General features: G+C 33.4%; 2 protein-coding genes across 2 annotated transcripts; one reads left to right on the top strand and one right to left on the bottom strand.

Annotated features, from left to right (window-relative positions):
- The first annotated feature begins 6,043 nt into the window (after nt 1–6,043).
- LOC111479406 (30S ribosomal protein S1) lies at nt 6,044–11,443 on the top strand. Its single transcript, XM_023124052.1, has 10 exons — nt 6,044–6,434; nt 6,906–7,065; nt 7,188–7,249; nt 8,499–8,658; nt 8,738–8,858; nt 9,832–9,913; nt 10,014–10,117; nt 10,513–10,591; nt 10,676–10,726; nt 11,196–11,443. Exons 1-10 carry the CDS (start codon nt 6,198–6,200, stop codon nt 11,277–11,279), a joined length of 1,140 nt encoding a protein of 379 aa, XP_022979820.1. The 5' UTR covers nt 6,044–6,197; the 3' UTR covers nt 11,280–11,443.
- Nucleotides 11,444–14,952: 3,509 nt separating this feature from the next.
- On the bottom strand, nt 14,953–16,448 carry LOC111479510 (dCTP pyrophosphatase 1-like). The gene is made up of 2 exons (XM_023124210.1): nt 16,177–16,448; nt 14,953–15,427 (listed from the first exon to the last, which is right to left on the bottom strand). The coding sequence occupies exons 1-2, from the start codon at nt 16,294–16,296 to the stop codon at nt 15,116–15,118; spliced, it is 432 nt and encodes a 143-aa protein (XP_022979978.1). The 5' UTR covers nt 16,297–16,448; the 3' UTR covers nt 14,953–15,115.
- Between the last annotated feature and the right edge of the window lie 2,106 nt (nt 16,449–18,554).

Raw genomic sequence — 18,554 nt, 5'->3', positions numbered from 1 at the left:
CTTTTATTTTTTTTTTTTTTTTTTTTTTGTCCATTTTCAATTTTTTTTTTAAGAATTAAATATAATTTTATATGGTTGAAAATTTTTTCAACTCGAAAAAATAATTTTAATTATTTTAAAATGAACGCAGAGTATGTAATAAAGCGTATCATACAAAATATTGATGTTATTCAATCTCTAATATATATAAATATATATATATATATATATAAATAATCGAGTTTGAAAAAGATATTGATGTTATTCCATCCTAATAAATCTATATATAAAATAAAATATTATTGTCTGTACATATTAATATACGGTATATTTTGTCTTTTTTAACATACATTTTAATAACGTGATTATTATAGATGATCTTTTTACGTAATAACTAAATTATTTTGAATAATCATAATACCAAAACAATATTATAATAATGAGAAAAAAAAACATATTTGTTATGATAATGTATTGCATTATAAAAGCATATAATAAAAATTCTAGCTAAATAATGTGACTTAGAAATACCTAAAATAAATAAATTTATACCAATTATAAAACTTTTATATATATATATACACACACACAAAAAATGTTTGAAGTCCATGAACTTAGTATATAAAACAAATAACATGAGATGGGAGAGAATATTATAAATAATAAAACAAATAATTAAAAAAAAAAAAAAGGAGAAAAAGAAAAAATGGTTCGTTGAATGATATCGATATTGTCCTATGATAAGATAAGGAGCTACTACAAGGGGAGAAAGATTCGGATTATCTTGTTGATCCAATATCTCAAGACAAGAACATTGTTTGAGATGCGAATCACTCCACAAGCAAGATCGATCATGTCTAGCTTGAATGATTCTTGTTGATCAAATATCTTAAGACAATAACACTTGATTGAGATTCGAATCACTTCACAAACAAGATTTATCATGTCGAGCTTGAATGATTCTACATACAACCTAAACTACATAGAATTGCAAAGAAACTTAGTCATTGGCTAAAGAAAGCACAAATGTTCATTTTACTATATTTTCCAAGTCTATTTACAAATACAATATACAAGGCTTTATATAGCCTCTGAAACTATTAAATTAACATTCATACTTAATTAATGTCCATAATTAGTCATTATGTAATTGTAACTTAAAGTAAATAAAAAGTCTTAAAATACAATAACTCTAAATTATTCTAAATTGTAATCCACCCGAAATTTATAACATGAAACTTCATTCTTCTTCAAGGTGTCGTGAATTGAAATATCTTTTGATAATTTCAATAATATTTTATTCCCATCTTCATTGAAATATGTTGTATAATTGATATCTCTTGGTTCATATAATCCTACGTAACACATGACCACATTCCTTACTTTTGTTGAATTGTTTCTAAATTTAAATTATTCTTGTAAACTAATACAAGTTTTTTTTAGCGTATTTTATTAATTTTTTTAAAACTAATTAATATAGATTAACTATAAATTAAACCGAATTAATTTAAAATATTTTTTTAACTATTCATCGAGATGCATCCATATCACGAGCGCAGTAAAACGACAAATAATGTGATATTTCTTTGTCGATCGAGTATTTGACCGTCATAATCTCTCTTTTGATTGTTCTTGTTCACCACTCACTCGAGATTCGATCAATTTCTTCCTCACTGTTAGGTTTTTTGTAGTCACTCATGTCCGTTGTTAGAAAGGAAAACATAGGAGTTGTGCATGTGAGGGTTTCGACTAGTTCGATTTGATCCAATCGACTATGTTCAGTTCAGTTGGATTAATCTGATTTAATTAACATGTAAAAATTTAAATTTCTAATATTTTAATTAATTAATTCATTAAAAGATTGATCTTGGTAAAAACAAAAAACAATAATAAAATAAAATGGACTAATTAAAAATGAAAAAGGAATTTAAATTAAAAAAAAAAGAATAAATAAGACAAAGGGCATTTTGGGAATTATGATTTGTTGAAAGAGTTTAGCAAGGTTCATACACACCATAATTTTGCTGTGGCTCTCTGCCAAGCTTTGTGTATCTGATACTCCAATTATATATTTTTTTTATTAAAATAAAAATATTAAAAGAATCTTTATTTTTTATTTATTAAAATCAATCATTATCTGATTTTTAATGTTTTTTTTTCTTACAAGTAAATGTCCCATTTGCCCACAAAATCTGCCCCCACCTGATTTTCTGATGTGCCCACTCCACGTTTCTCAGATGCCATTATTAAATTATATATATATATATATATATATATATATATATATATATAATTACATTTTTTAATCTTTTACTTTTTGTTTTTTGAAATTTAAATTCATAAATATTATTCCTAAGTTAATAACTTCAATTTTTAAAAGTAAAAAAATATTTTTAAAAGACTTTGATAGAAAATCAATTATTATATATATATTGTTTACTTTACTTATTGTCGAAGTAAGTTGACTGGAAATTTAGTCAATTTTTAAATAAGAAAATCTGAAAAAACGGTCAATTTGATAGTTTTTAACATCTTTGAATATTAAAAAATTGTCAATTTGGAGTTCAATGTCTTTATTGACACACTATCTCGTGTCTACCCTTTTGAGGAAGGCGAGAACTTTCCTTTCTCCAATCGATGTGGGACCCCCTCCAAATCCACCATTCTTTGAGGCTCAATATTTTTACTAGCAAACCGTCTCGTGTCTACCCCTTTCAGAGAAGAGTGAGAAGGCTGACACATCGTCTAGTGTATGACTATGATACCATTTGTAACGACCCGCAAGTAGATATTGTCCTCTTTGGGCTTCCCATGAATGCTTTAAAACGTGTTTGTTAGGGGAAGGTTTCCATATCATTAGGATGTTTTGTTCTCCTCTCAACCAATCCGAGACTCACATTTTCAAAGTAGATTTAAAAATATTTAGAAATAATTTATGAAGTGTTGATAAATGATATTCGTTTATATATTGACAGTAATAACTCTTTTATGGCTAAAGACTCTAAATAGAATAAAAATAATTATATTTCCTTAATAACCTTTTGTTTTTAATAAAAAATATTATAATTCAAAATTATCTTATCATTTTATACAATTTAAAAATCCCAAACCTGTTTTTTTTCAAGATTATCCAAACGAACATCTATTTATGTTTGATTATTAATTACATTTATTAAATTAAAAAATTGCATTAAATACAAATTTTCTTGCAAACCTTTTGATAATTTATTAAAAAATTTATTAGTTATATATTATCGGCCATCAAAATAAAGAAATATATATTAAGCAAAAAAAATGATCTTTTTCACATGGAACTTTCAAAATTAATGAAGCGGGACCCACAAAAAATGCCCTTTCCACATCATATTCACATGGATGTATGGATGTATGGATGGATGATGTGCACCGCTACTAACATCATCCATGCATCTTATGAGTGATTCGCCAGATGGCCACGTAATCACTGGCAGGCAGGAATGGAGTACGACAATTACAGGCCAACAACCCACGTGGCATGTCACTATCGGTCAATAAATTTCCTCTTCCGAAGAAAAATAAAAATAATATATGGGTCCCACCATTTTTTTAAATTTTTTTATAGTTAAGTCTGTAATTTTTTAATGATTTTAAAAGTATATATTTTTTTAATTATTTATTTAATGTTATCTAAGAATTGGATTGAATTAGAAGACGCCAGCTGTAGATATTGGTTTTGACTTTTGTTGATTGTGAATTAATTTTATAATATTATCATAATTTCATCCTTTTTATTAAAAAAAGAAAAAAATTGTGATAACGTTGAATAAAACATGTTAGATTTATTAAAAATGGGCCAAGCAAGCTTTAGGCCCAATTGAATAGGCAATACTATTGGAGTGTGTAGCCTATACCATACGAGTTTGAGTTGGGTTGAAATTTTAGAAAATTGAAAATTTGTGTTGATTTGCGGGTTGACATTTTTTTAGTCGGGTCAACCTGACCAACCCAAAATAGAGTTACAACTCAACTTTAACTTCTCTTACTTTTAAGATTATTATGAAGATTAAGAATATTCTACGTTTGTAGTCAATATTAGTAATGCGTTGTGACTTGTGAATGTTTGATATCTGAGATTTTAGTTATTGATGTAACATGTATGGTTATAAAGAATGTTTTTTTTTTTTAATTCAATGAAGTACAGATACCAAACTCACTACTACCTGATATTGTCACATGATAGAGGGAGGTTTTCCCTCTCCTCTTCCCCAGTAGATATGGAATCTCATAATCCACCTCTATGAATACACTGTCCTTGGGACATCACTCGATGTTTGGCTCTGATATTATTTATAAACCCCCCAAATCATGTCGGAGAAAACTTTCCATCGTCAAATCTCATAATAAGTTCTATGCTATCTATACTTTCAAACTCTCTCTCTCTCTCTCTCTTTTATGTGTGTGATAGTGGGCTTGAGCTGTTACAGATAATATTAGAATTAGACATCAAGCGGTGTGCTAACGAGGACGCTCATCTCCAAGAGGGGTGGATCGTGAAATCCCACATTGGTTGAAGAGGAGAATGTGAAAATCTCTCGATGCTAGATGCGTTTTAAATAATAATATTGTCACAAAAACTAAACACAATTTAAGCTCACTACTAGTAAATAATATTGTCTGTCTTGGCTCGTCAATCCTATAGTTTTAAGACACGCTTTATAAAAAATGCTTCGTTTTCCTTCATCGAGGTGGGATCTCACACCCTCTCTTATTTCTCTCCCAATACTCGTCTGTTTAAACCTTTAACTTTAAGAAAAGTAATAACAGGTCAAGCAAGCGAGCTTTCCTCGGCTCGAGGTTTGAAGGGTTAGTTTTTGTGGTTTGGTTCAAGGTGGGGTTAGGTTAAAAGAGTGTCTCCTTTCTCCTTCGGTGTTTTTGACCAATTTGGTTTCATTATGTGGAAATGAAGGAGAAAGGAGCAGACCTTCACTTTTTGACCTAAAACCAGACAGTGTTACCTTAAAAACTTCGGCAGCCATTGGAGAAGGTGGTCTGCTTAGCTTAGCTTAGCTTAGCTTGTTCTAAGATTTTTTTATGTTGAGTTCGAGAATAATAAGGTTGTTTGTGATTTCATGTCTCAATTCTCATCCTAAGTTGTTCTAAATAAATAATATTTCTTTTTCAATGTTAAATATTGTATTTCTCTCTCTTCATCAATTAAAAACATTCCCTACCTAATCTTTACTAGTCTATTTTTTAATTTTGCAAACTACTTTAAATTAATAAAAATACCTTTTAATTTTCTAATTTATCTAAGAAGTAATTTTCACCGACTTATTATAATTAAATATAAATTTTTATAGTCTCGAGATGATATTCCAACCTCCCATAACTTGGTTATTCCCAAACGAGTGATCAAATGATATGTAATTGAAGAATGTGTTAAAAGAGTCTTTTTCTAACCCGTTCAATGGAGTCTTTTTTAGATTTTTTTTTTTTTTTCGCAATATCCCTCCATCTTTGGCTCGAGCTATATAATGCAGCGTGAGATCTCACATCGTTTGAAGAGGGGAGCGAAACATTCCTTTAAAAACGAACAATAGCTCTCTCTAACAATGGGTTTTAAAACCATGAAGCGGACAATGATACGTAATAGATCAAAACGGACAATATCTACTAGTGGTGGATTTAGTCTATTATAAATGATATCAAAATTAGAGATGAGGCGTTGTGTAAGTGAGGACGTTGGCCTCCTAAGGGGGTGGGTTTTGAGATCCCACATCAATTGGAGAGGAGAATGTTTGGAAACTTTTCTCTAGCAAACGAGCTTTTTAACTGTGAGGCTGAGGTGGACTGTTACATGGAGAAACTCGTCTTGAGACTTAATTGATGACGAGACCAAAGGCAAAAAGCAGGCTGACACGGTGAGCTGTTACATATAGAAATTCGTCTCGAGATTGAATTGATGACCGAGATTGGAGAGTAGTGCACTAGTTGAGAAGTTGAATAGAAGCATGAGCAAATTGATGATGGATAAATGAATTATTTGAAGTACCTATAAATTAGGAACCAAACATAAGAAATCAACGAAGAGTAAGAGACGTGTATGTTTTTGGGTCACGCAAATAACCGATCCTTTCCCATCGGATTTGCAGCAGTTCGTAGCTTTCCATTTCGAGCCCAATCCGAATGCTTTGCCACCACGTTCTTCCCCGCCATTTCCTTCTCTCTCAGCTCCCAACATGCCAATCTTTGCTGCTACAACGCTCGGATCTCTATCTGCTCATTCATTTCTTTCGCTCTTAGCCTCCACTGATGCTTCTCACTCCCTTTCAAGCTCCTTCGTTTTAACCCATAAATCCCCCTCTAAACGCCCTTCCAATTTCGCCGCCAGAGTTTCCCTTTCCGGAAAACCGGAGCCCATTGCCGGAGTTCTGGAAAGTTCGCCGTCATCGCCGGAGTCAGTTCGACGTGCTCGGGTGAGTACATTGTTCATCCCTTCTGTCTTTTAATCGAACAACTGGGGTTTTCTTTTATATCCGATTTTCTCTTTAAATGAATCACTCTGGAAGTAACAAGTTTGCTGAATTCGAATTCGAATTCTGGTTCCAAGCGCTGAAGGTTTTGAACAATTCATTAGAAGTGTATGTGTGAAGCTTTTGGCACTCAATTCCGTCAAGATTTTGAGATTAGGTTTTGATTTTCACCGCCAGATATTCTGTTTCCATTCAACTATTTCACTTGGGGCATTGAATTGCAACATTAGAGTTTTGTTGTTCAACCATGCAATATCAAGGCCTAAAGATGATGCCATGGGTTCAAAAGGATCATCATTTAGCCATCATGATTGGATGGTTGTTGGTGGGAGCAAAAAGTTTATGCTTAGCCTGAATTTGTATGAGTATTGTTGAACTCTTATATTCTAATACTTGGTTTCTGCAAAGAAGTAGAGATCTGCTGATTGGAAGACAGCGAGGGAATACCTTGATAGTGGATTTATCTTCAAAGGTAGGATTGAAGGTTCGAATGCTGGAGGTTTACTCGTCCGATTCTATTCTCTTGTGGGGTTTCTTCCATTCCCTCTATTGAGCCCGGCTCATTCTTGTAAAGGTACAAGTTTTCTTAATCCTTTGTGCTATATGCTATTAGACGAAGTCAGTAGTTTACCCAATAATGACTTGAATTGGTTGAGGTATATGTGTTTCAAGTTTTTTAACATGAATTTCTTGCAGAACCATACAAGAGTATCCAAGATATTGCAAAAAGCTTAATTGGTTCACTTATACCAGTGAAGGTAGTTAACTACTAAAGTTGTCCTTAATTTTAATCGTTTATAGTTTTGAAAGCATCTCTTCTAGTTGGCTGAAGGCTGGTGTATTTCTATTTGCTTCGCCACTCCCTAGTGTCCAACATGAGCACACTAGGTCATGTGTCAAACGTGTGTCCAACTCACCAAAATAAAATTCAGTTTTTATATCTTTAACTTTTCTTTTGAAACTCAGACATTTAGTACTTTCAATTAGCCACGTGTTCACAGAATCTGAGACGGATATGAGGGGTATATCTTTGTTCAAGGGGAGGAGACTAAGGGCGCGATAGTCCTGACACCATGTACCCCACAATGTAATTTAGGCTTGTGCTTTGTCTAGGTTGTTGCCTTGGGGATGTCAAGAACAAACTCTTGTAGTCAATTGAGACGATTGAGAGTGGATGGATGAGTGTAGGTGTAAGTGGTACTTTGCTCAAGGAGAGAATGGTTAGGAGTGCAAACAAAGTCTCACATCGACCAGACAAGGGAGAGATCCATGCTTTATAAGTGAGAACAATTATTTCTATTGGTATGAGGCCTTTTAGGTGAATCAAAAGCAAAACCACGAGGCCTTAAACCAAAAGTCGATAATATCGTACCATTGTGGAAATATGTGGAGGGTCGATTGTCCATAACAGAATTTTCATTTTTTTATGGCACCAAAGACTTCCTTGTATTGAATCTTTCTTTTTATTTTCTTTTTCCGTGTTCTTCAGCTTTAGCTGGGACAGATGCTTCTTTGGCTCCTGTAACTACTAGAGAATGATCAGTCTCCCCTCCGGTTGAAATTTCTTGCTCACTGGCTCTTATATTCTTCCTTTCCTCTGTCAAATATTTTCCTGAAGTTCCTCAAATCATTTCCCAAACTATGCACCAACGTCTCTTTTGAAATTGAACTATGGGATGGTGCCCTTGCTTCTTCTGTTCTAAATCTAATGAATTAAAACTCAACTGATCCAATTTAGGTCCAAATTTTTTTATTTGAAGCATAATTGGTCAATGAAGAAAGTAAAACACTTGGATCATGTGGCTACACCATATTACATGTATTCATAAAGTGAAACAGAGAAAGTTGTAATGTAATTGTTTATGAGGGAAATGAAAGAAAAAAATTAGGAGTCTATTCCATTTGGGCGAGATAGTTCTTTCATCATTCATATTCACAGTTGACCATCCCTGCTTTTGAAATATTTAGGTGAGGATACATTAAACCCTGTCTTTTCTTATTTTCTAGGTTATCCAAGCAGATGAGAAAAACAAGAATTTGATCTTTTCAGAGAAGGAAGCTGCATGGTCAAAGTTTTCTGAGCAAGTTGGTGTGGGAGATGTCTATGAAGCTAGAGTTGGCTCTGTGGAGGATTATGGTGCCTTTGTACATTTACGTTTCTCTGATGGTGATATTTTGTGTTCTATTAAGCTTATGTACTGATATCTTAAGAAATCAATTACCACTTATTTTCCAAAATTCTACAGGTTTCTATCATCTTACTGGGCTAGTACATATATCAGAAGTTTCATGGGATCTAGTTCAGGATGTAAGAGACATCTTAAGCGAGGGTGACGAAGTGAGGGTGAAAGTCCTTGATGTTGATAGGCAAGTCTTGTCAGATTTCTTTTTATCACCAGCTAATTTGCACCTTCTAGGAAATTCTGTCATTTGAAGTATTTTTATCCACTATAAAACATATACAAGGCTCTCTTGATTACAAATAATTGTTATATAGTGTTGTAATGAAGTGCAAATTATGAGCTCAATCATATTCAGCGCAAGCTTGTTAGCTAGCTAGTTACAGCCGTTATTGTTTGTAATCAGTGCTGTAACTAGAGATGGATATAGTTATTGTACCAAACTTACTTGTGAGAACCCACATCGGTTGGAGAGGGGAACAAAACATTCTTTATAAGGCCGTGGAAACCTCTCCTTAGCAGACACGTATTAAAAACCTTGAGAGGAAGCTCGAAAGGAAAAGCCCAAAGAGTATAATATTTGCTAGCAGTGGGCTTAGGCTGTTACAAATGGTATTAGAGTCAGACACCGGACGGTGTGTCAGAGAGGACGCTGAGCCTAGAAGGGGGGTGGACACTAGGCTCCGAAGGGGGTGGATTGTGAGATCCCACATCGGTTGGAGAGGGGAACGAAACATTATTTATAAGGGTGTGGAAACTTCTCCTAGTAGACGCATATTAGAAACCTTGAGGGAAAGCCCGAAAAGGAAAGCCCAAAAAGGACAATATTTGCTAGTGGTGGGCTTGGATTGTTACATTATCGATGAAACATGAAATATAGACTCGTTCTTTGGTGGATGTAGACCAATTATTGGGTCGAACCACTTAAAAATCTTGTGAGTTCCTCTGCTGTTTCTTTCCCTCTTAATCTTTGTAATTGTTTTGATTCTGGTTAAAACTCAGATTAGCCATAGGCGATAGATGATTTTGTTATTTTTGCAGAAGGTCAAGAAATGGAAAACGAGGAAAATGTGATAGACTTGCTAAATTTATATCATCTCAAGCTTTTAGGCCATTGCCTATTGCCATGCATTGTCAGCTGTCTTATTGGTTTTATGCAGGGACAAGTCGAGGATCACATTATCAATTAAACAACTCGAGGAAGATCCACTTTTGGAAACATTGGACAAAGTAATACCGCAGGTTAGTGAAGCATTGATGTACGCATTTAGTCAGCCTTTTCAACTACTTTCATCTCATAACTGAGCTTTAACTACATGAACACCATAATTTATTATAACAGGATGATTCTGCTGAACCTGATTCGTTCGGACCTAAAAGTGACAGCGAAATCATACCCCTTCCTGGACTTGATACAATATTTGAAGAGCTACTGCAAGAAGAAGGGTATGTTTCTCTAATCTTCAAAGCTATGGAGAGCACTGTCTAGAAAGATTACTGATAACAACAATGTATGGGCATCAACAGTACTAATAAATATGCCTTGGCTTGTTCTGAATTTTTGAGTTTAACTTTTGTGTTAGACAGACAATGTGATGTACATACAAATATTTATATACATTCATACACATACGTTTAGGGTTCAAATATGAGATGAATTGGCTGACACTGAACAAACTAAAGAGGCCTTGTCTGGGACCCCTGCATTTTTTTCACTCGATTGATAAACTTTGTTCGGTTTTTGGTCATTAGTAGGGATCATATTATCAGCATGTGACTTCTCAAGTTATATTAACCTTGAGTTAGCAGTATGATCTTAATATGATTAGTTTGAATATCAGTATAGAAGATGTTCATATCAACCGACAAGGATTCGAGAAACGGGTGGTTTCACAAGACCTACAGCTTTGGCTATCAAATGTAAGTTGGTTTGTTACTAAGAATATTATGTGGGGTATAGTCATTGGCTTCAATTTCTCAATTGTCATCTTACTGTTATTGTAGGCACCTCCTGTTGAAAAGAAGTTCACTCTCCTTGCTCGTGCCGGGAGGCAGGTAGTGTTTCTCCTTCTCACACATGCACAAGCATGAGCACATGCACACAGATACCAACTATAACCGGTCCAAGCTCACCACTCGTAGATATTGTCCTCTTTGAGCTTCCCATTTCGGAATTTTCCTTAAGGTTTTTAAATCGCGTCGGTTAGAGGGAGATTTCCATGCCCTTATAAATAATGCTGTATTTCCCTTTTAAACCGATGTGGGATCTCACAATTCACTCCCCTCGGGACCCAGTGTCCTTGCTATTTCACAGCTTAGTGTCTGGTTATGATACCATTTGTAACGGTTCAAACTTACCGCTAGCAGATATTGTCTTCTTTGGGCTTTATCTTTCGTGCTTTTTCTAAAAAATTTCAAAACGCATCTACTTGGGAGAGATTTCTACACCCTTATAATGAATACTTTGTTCACCTCCCCAACCAATATAGGATCTCACACTAACATCAATGGTTTGTGAATTTAGGTTCAAGAAATACAACTGACAACATCACTCGATCAGGAAGGTATTAAAAGGGCATTGCAGCGAGTGTTGGAACGTGTCCCATGATTTGGAGACAGAGTTGAACAATCGATTTTGAATGAAGCTGTCTGTAAAGAAGATGATATCAATTCAATTGTTTCAAGTAAGTTGTATATCTTGCCTGGTCTCTACGTCTATTCTAATGGTAAAAGGTTCTTGTAAGAAGCATGAATGCTCGATCATTGTCTGACAGCCTTCATCTTGGAGGATTTGTAGTCTTTGCTTCTCATAGCCAAAATATATATATATATATATATATATATATATTGTATATGTATATTTCCTTTTTCTTATTTCATAATCATTTCTGCTGAGAGATATAAGACTCTGTCTAACTTGACTTGACCCATAGATCAAGTTTTCCCCGTTAAATGGACATCTCTAAACTTAATCATGTGATATTAGTTATCATGAAACTTTTGTCATTCTAGTACAATTCGATGCCATGTTCTCTTCTCGTTAGTGTTGAATAGTGTTTGGTCACTTCACCAATTAGATAAATATAATGTCTTCTTCAATGACAACTTAGAAGAAGTTTATATAGGTATACCTACCGATATGGAATCCACAAAAGAATTACGAGCAAATTGCACAAACTCTAAAAAATATTCTTCAGGGCTTGAAACGAAATCCAGGATTTTTGTTTGAAAAGTATTCAATGTGGATGCTTATAAGAAACCTAAAATTAGTCTCGACTAAAAAGATGGAAGATCTCGACTACTTCCTAACAATGGAAATGACTCACTCGCTGAAAGGTTTGTGTATTTCTATCCGTAAATATGTGATTTGTTATTTGGAGGAAACAAGTATGCTCGAGTTTAAGTTTTTAATGATGTAGAGTATGAAAAATTGACTACAACGTAGACATTGTCTATTTGAGTTTTTCCTTAAAGTTTTTGTTAAGGAGAGGTTTCCACACTCTTATACCCATGTGAAATCTCACAATCCACTCTCTCTCGGATCCCAGCATCTTTGCTAGCACATCGTCTTGTGTCCACCCTTTTTAGGGCTCAGCCTCCTCACAGGCACATCACCCAGTGTTTGATTATGATAGCATTTATACGGCCCAAATCCGCTACTAGCATATATTATCCTGTTTGAAATTTTCCTTTCAGATTTTTCATCAAGGTTTTTAAAACGCATTTACTAGGGAGAGGTTTCCACACTGTTATAAAAAATGTTTCGTTATCCTCCCCAACTGATGTGAGATCTCAAAGATAGTGTTGATCATGAAACTTTCAAAGCATAGAAATTAAACCTTAAACCTTAATACATTCGAAAATTGTAGTGACTCTTTATTAGCAAGGGCCCTGTACGTTTGAGGCACGTGACACATTTAGAGTCAACTCCTATATGTATGCTTTATTAGAGTAAAAGGTTTTAGGTCCTTTCAATAGGACCACAATTTCATTTATGTTATGTGTGTGTATATATATATATAATATATATATATATATATCTTTTAAATTCTCGTTTTTAAGTATAGTTTATAAATAAAAAAATCACATTTATTGTACTAAACTAAAAAAAATATTAATTATAAGTTTATTCAATAATTTTATGTTTTATTTAATTTTAAAATTTTTATTTTAAAAAACTCACAAATCAAAAATCAAATTTCTTAATACTTAAGGATTAATTGACATTGAATAGCCCAATTTCATCACTAGCAGATATTGTCTGTTTTGACTCGTTAAATATCGCAAATGAAAACTATTCCTACAGACCAACACGACACTACCATTTTACTTTTATGATCGGTCTCATTTAAACGTGGTTGGGTAAAGGAAGACGATGATTAAAGGAATAAACAAATGCATAATAAATTATTAATGTAATAATGGGTTAGAGGAGGGCTTAAAATTCCCATGTTAATGTTGGGTATGAACCATAAGTAATCACTCATCCGTCTGCACGCGCAAACCCAACATCCTCTTCTAATTCTTTTTTATTCTCAACTTTTGCCTCTCCTCTTTCTTCTATTTAAATATTAGCCCCTCACAAATCTATTATTTATTTTATACCCCTCCTTCAACGAGTATTAACTTATCAAATATAATATAAACTTTTCCATGTAAATAATTTGATAACGACTAAGTTTGAGAGCTCCAACGACCTCGAATATAAATATTAATGTTTTATTAATTACAAAATTTAATTTTATGTCTAATAAAATTTTAATTGAAAGAATAAAAAAATAATAATAATAAAAAAACTTCGTCGACACGGGTTATTAAACATATGGAGAGTCGAGGGGGTTCGGGTTAGGGTTAGGGTTTAGGGTAGGAATGGTAGAAGCATGGGTTGGTATTTGGTTTGGTTGGAGTGGCAGATAGATAGGGTTTGGGTACTCAAAACTGAACCCTCAGACCGTATCCCTCTGCCAATCGGAATGTCTTCTCTTCCCCCACATTTCCCCCACCTCTTTTATTTTTTTAGTTTCCCCCTTCTTAAAAAAAAAAATTCATTTTTTTTAATTATAAATATTTTAAAAGTCCCATTGGTTTAAAAATTATTTAGAAAGGATCATAAATGCTAAATTAATAAAAATACTAAAATTTTCTAAAATCTAAAAAACAATTGGTCAGATAAAATAGAACCAAATGAAGAAAATAACATAATTGATACATTTAAATTTATACCAAAATTTTATAATTTTACTGAAATTCTGGATATTTTTGGGTATTTGGAAATCAAGGAATAAAAATGAAAATAAATGGAGTAAAAGCCCATGCATTATCAAACTGATAGCTCTGCACACATTATATTTCCCATTTATTTCCTACCTATTAATTTTTAAAAAATAAGGAAGTTTTTCAAATTTAATTTTAGAAATTTTAAAAACAATTTTGTTTTATTTTATCATGTTTGCATACCTCGAGATTTCTCTCAAAATAACAAAATATAGTATGGTTTTATTTTTCAACTGAAAAATATTATATTTATTTAAAAAATTATATAAAAGTTCTTCCTTTATCCATTTGATCTAAAATAATTTAAATCCATTAATAAAGTGTCTATAGATATTATATAATAATATTACAAACCTGGTTTTAGATTCTTCTTTACATTTGATTTTTTAGGGTGACCATATAAAGGAAATGAATAAAAATTAATTACATAAAAAAGAAAAAACCAAGCTTCATTATATATAACCCTGTTCCAGAATGACTTTAAAGATAGCAATTTGAGCAAAGTGATATTGGTTATTCCTTAATAACTCAAAATCAGAATAATTCTTTTTTATATAAAAAAAAAAATCAAATTAAAAATGACCAAAAGTCAGACCATGATGGGACCTAGTGGTCATCGGAGTTGGTGAAAAAAAAAAGGTCTTCGAAAAAATGGATTCGAGACAGTGACGGCCTATCTTGACATTAAAATTCCAGGAATTTTCTTGGTTGAGTTTTATGCAAGCTATCTTACTTAAGATAATGCACTGAAAATAGAGATAAAAGAAGAAGAAGAAGACACACCAAAAGCCATATTTTAATAAATGGCTTTATGATGCACTGAAATCATATTTTAAAACCACCCCAAAAAAGATCGGGGGACACCCAAAAGAAAAGAAGCATTTTTGAAATGACATGAACTCAGGCAAGAAACCACGCAAATCAACAAAGCCAGGAATCCGTGGGGGCGTATATGGGGACACCTAAAGGGTTATACTGCAATGGAAAGGGGTTAGCAAAAGACAAAATGTGTCGAAGTATATCATTAAATATACTCACAAAAGAAGAGCCCATGACACATGACAACAACGTTTAGAAGCTATCCAAGTTAAGTCATAAAGACAATATAAAATCATACCACCAAAGTTCAGAAGAGACACCATCACTGCTTCTCTGATGCCGCTGCTGCTGTCACTGTTTACTGGGGTCTTCTTTTCCATCGCTTTCATTGCAATCGGCTTCGCTGCTGCTGATTTGTGTGTGTTTTCTTGACGACCCTTTGCAAAGCTTGACTGGATATTTCTTGGCATTCAGCTCCAGCTTCCGTAGAGCTGCTTTACCAAGATCAATCCCACATATGTCAGCGAGCCTAACAAGGTACAGCAAAACGTCTGAGAGTTCTTCCCCAAGATGTTGTTTCTCTTCATCTTTCCAGCCAGGAAGGCCTCTTGGAACCTCCCCTTTCCACTGGAATATCTCAGACAACTCTCCCACTTCACCCACCTGAAGTATTCCAAACAGAAAGTAAAAGCCATGAGAAGAAGAAAACCCTGCTAGATAGATCTCTCCCCCTTGGCAGTCATCAAAGCTGGGCTATTCAACCACAAGATAAAACATACAAAACTAACAAAAAAAAAAAAAAAAAAAATCATTTATGGGCAATCCACTAAATAGAATGGGTATCATCATTCTCCGCCTACGTCCTAATTCACTTGGAACAGTTCACACAGTTCCAAACAGCAAACAAAACAGCTTTCACTGTTCCTAAAATTTGTACTTCATGAATGACAGAATGATTGCCAAGTAAAAATGAGATAAAATCTGGCCAGTCAAGTGAATAACCTACTCAGAACAGTCCTACCCCGCATAAAATTTCAAGCCTAACAGAAATTATTGTCCTGAAGTTTTTCCAAATCGCAACATAACTTCGGTGGAAGTAGTTCTTCCGCCATTAAAACTTCAGTAAAACCCTAAAGGAACGAGGAAGTATTGAAGCATTCATCGACGATCGAAAAATCCCTAATAGACATTATTAGCACAAAAACAATACGAAAAAGAGTAAGCAAAGAACGTCAATCGTCGGCAGACAGTTCAACCCTCCCATTTCACATCGGGAAAACGAACCGCAAAATTTTCATCAAATCGTTTCCGAGTAGCTTACACAAGCGGAAGAAGAAGGTGATATTCGTTTTCCACTTCGCATTGTAAACGCGTAAGAAAGTGCAGTTTTCGAAAGAACACTAATACAATACCATAGCGAGAAGGAGATTTCTAGGGCTATGAAACTGATCCCAGTCCCTCTCTCTAGCAAAGTCCGCCATCATAGTCTTCAACTCCTTGAGAGTCACCTCCCTCTCTACAACCTCCGCCATCGCCGGCCACTGACAGCCGACCGCGCTCACTTTTTCCTAACCGGAACACCGTACGCTGCAGCAGCAGAAGAAAAAACGGCCGCCGTTTACTTAGCGGACATGAAATTGCAGAGAAGCATTAATTAAAAGGAAATCGTTGGTTCTTATTCTCCTGGTGCCTTATTACTGCGATCACGGGAGGGAGGGAGAAGAGTAATGACCGGGTACAGGGAAATGCCGGTTGGTCTGACGCGATTTTCATGGCTACGGGACAGTCAGCTGTCGGTTTCTTATATTTTTGGCCTTGACACTGTGGCCCCTCTTGTTTTGTAATTTTGGGATTTTCAGGGACCACCTGTTTGGCTTGAAAAGTAAAAAAATAAATATATGGGGATTAATCTGCAAAAAGAATAATTGTAATTTTAAAATAAATATTTGGAGACAATAATAGTATTGGACCATAGGAATTATTTCGTAAATCTCGTACAGTGTAAGGGACCTGACTTCACTCCAGCTCCATCCTCTAGCCCATGTTCATTTTAAATTTATTTTTATTTTCATTTATTATAATATTTATTATTAATCGGCCACTCCCGTACTAATTCTAAATCTCAACGCGACCTTATTCATAGTAAAATTACGAGCGTTCAAATTGTTTGAATTAATTATTTTAAAATATATATGATAAATATGAGATCCTTATCATACGTGTTTTAAAATTGTGAGGTTAACATCGAGACATAACCGTCAAAATGGATGACAATACGTAAACCAACTAAAGTGGATAATATAGTAAAAATCTCAATTAAATATTTGAAAAAAATAAATATATTTAGTCTTTTTATTTTATAAAAATATTTGTTTATTTAATTCCCTAAATATTTAACTAATAATTATTCTTTTAAAATAGTTATAGTTTTTTTTTTTTTTTTTTTTATTAGAAGAATCGACCAAATTCATATAATATTTAATGAAGAAATTTGTGGCCAACTACAACAAGCTTGCGACTGTAATAGAAACAAACGACAAACTCTACAATTCTAATAGTCGAGTTGGGTATGTGTGCTTACCAATCTTGTCCCGAGTGCTGAAAGACGGCTCTCTCGCAAATTATGCGGAATTTTGTATTGATTAAACGTGAGGTTACAGGGCTAAGGTTCGTTGTTCAAATGATAAAATAGACTCGTATATTTATGCCTAAATAGTTAATGAATTTCTCTATTATGGGGTCTAGTTTGTCTTAGCATTGAATACAAATTTTAGTGGAGGCTTCATCAATGGTCCTATTTGTATCATATTAATAATTGACTCGAACATAATTTTATTGATCAACACGAAAATAATTAGAAAAAAAATATTAAATTTTTTTTACATTCATAGTTTTATTTATTATAGATTTTCATTTTTTTCATAGGCAAATTTTATGAATGTATTTACCGCCTAATTCTACCTTTAAAAATATTAAAAATATTTTAATATTTATAATCGATGTAAATGATGTGTTGCGACTTGTAACGTGGATAAATATAAATTTTAGGTTGGTTTGTGAATTTTATTCGAATTAAATAACTCAATTTTTTTTTCAATTTAATGTTATAATTAAAAATAAATTCATAAATTTTCAGAAATTGGGAACATTTAAGATCCCATCTTAAGAATGTTTATTAAATTATGAACCCAAACCAAATTAATGGGCAGGGTTAATTCAGTTTCATCGATTTTCTTATTTGTTATGAGATGAGAAAAATATATGTTTTTTGAAATATCAAGGAATCATGGATGTCGGGTGAGAGAGAAGTCGAGATTGGTTACTGGTTACTGTCGGAGGAGTTGTCGAGCGAAAGACAATAGTGAACGTTAATGTGATGGAGCAAGGTGAGGCGACAATGAGTGAGACGCTACTAAGCGTTAATGTGATATTGGATGGCGAAGAACCAGTTGAGCTTTCTTTTATGAATAAAAATGAGTTAGTTTGGTTCAACTCGAGATTTAAGGTTCTCTAACTCGAAAACCGAACCAATGACTGAAAAATCCATGGATTTTAGAATTTTTCTTTTTTCAAAATTGCTGTTGAGTTGTATGGGTCGTTCAAGACTCTTGGTCTCTACCTATGCGATGGAAAAAAATGGGATCACTTCTTATGGACTTACTGAGAATGATTCCGTATCTACGTTATGACCTATTCAGTTGCATAAGGCGCTCTAGTGAGATCCTTACAAAAAAAAAAAAAAAAAAAAAAAAAAAAAAAAAAAAAAAAAAAAAAAAAAAAAAAAAAAAAA

Source organism: Cucurbita maxima, unplaced genomic scaffold (assembly GCF_002738345.1).
Source record: "Cucurbita maxima cultivar Rimu unplaced genomic scaffold, Cmax_1.0 Cma_Scf00005, whole genome shotgun sequence".
Lineage (NCBI taxonomy): Eukaryota > Viridiplantae > Streptophyta > Magnoliopsida > Cucurbitales > Cucurbitaceae > Cucurbita > Cucurbita maxima.
The sequence above is the reverse complement of the archived record's forward strand: the minus strand, read 5'-3'. Positions and strand labels throughout refer to the sequence as shown.

What these genes read in the sequence shown, in the direction of transcription:
- LOC111479406 (XM_023124052.1), top strand. Translation starts at nt 6,198, where the DNA reads ATGCCAATCTTTGCTGCTACAACGCTCGGATCTCTATCTGCTCATTCA. An exon ending in GAGCTACTGCAAGAAGAAGG is followed by an intron (nt 10,118 to 10,512) that starts GTATGTTTCTCT and finishes TTTGAATATCAG; the next exon opens with TATAGAAGATGTTCATATCA. An exon ending in TACAGCTTTGGCTATCAAAT is followed by an intron (nt 10,592 to 10,675) that starts GTAAGTTGGTTT and finishes CTGTTATTGTAG; the next exon opens with GCACCTCCTGTTGAAAAGAA.
- LOC111479510 (XM_023124210.1), bottom strand. Translation starts at nt 16,296, where the DNA reads ATGGCGGAGGTTGTAGAGAGGGAGGTGACTCTCAAGGAGTTGAAGACT. An exon ending in GAAATCTCCTTCTCGCTATG is followed by an intron (nt 15,428 to 16,176) that starts GTATTGTATTAG and finishes GGAATACTTCAG; the next exon opens with GTGGGTGAAGTGGGAGAGTT.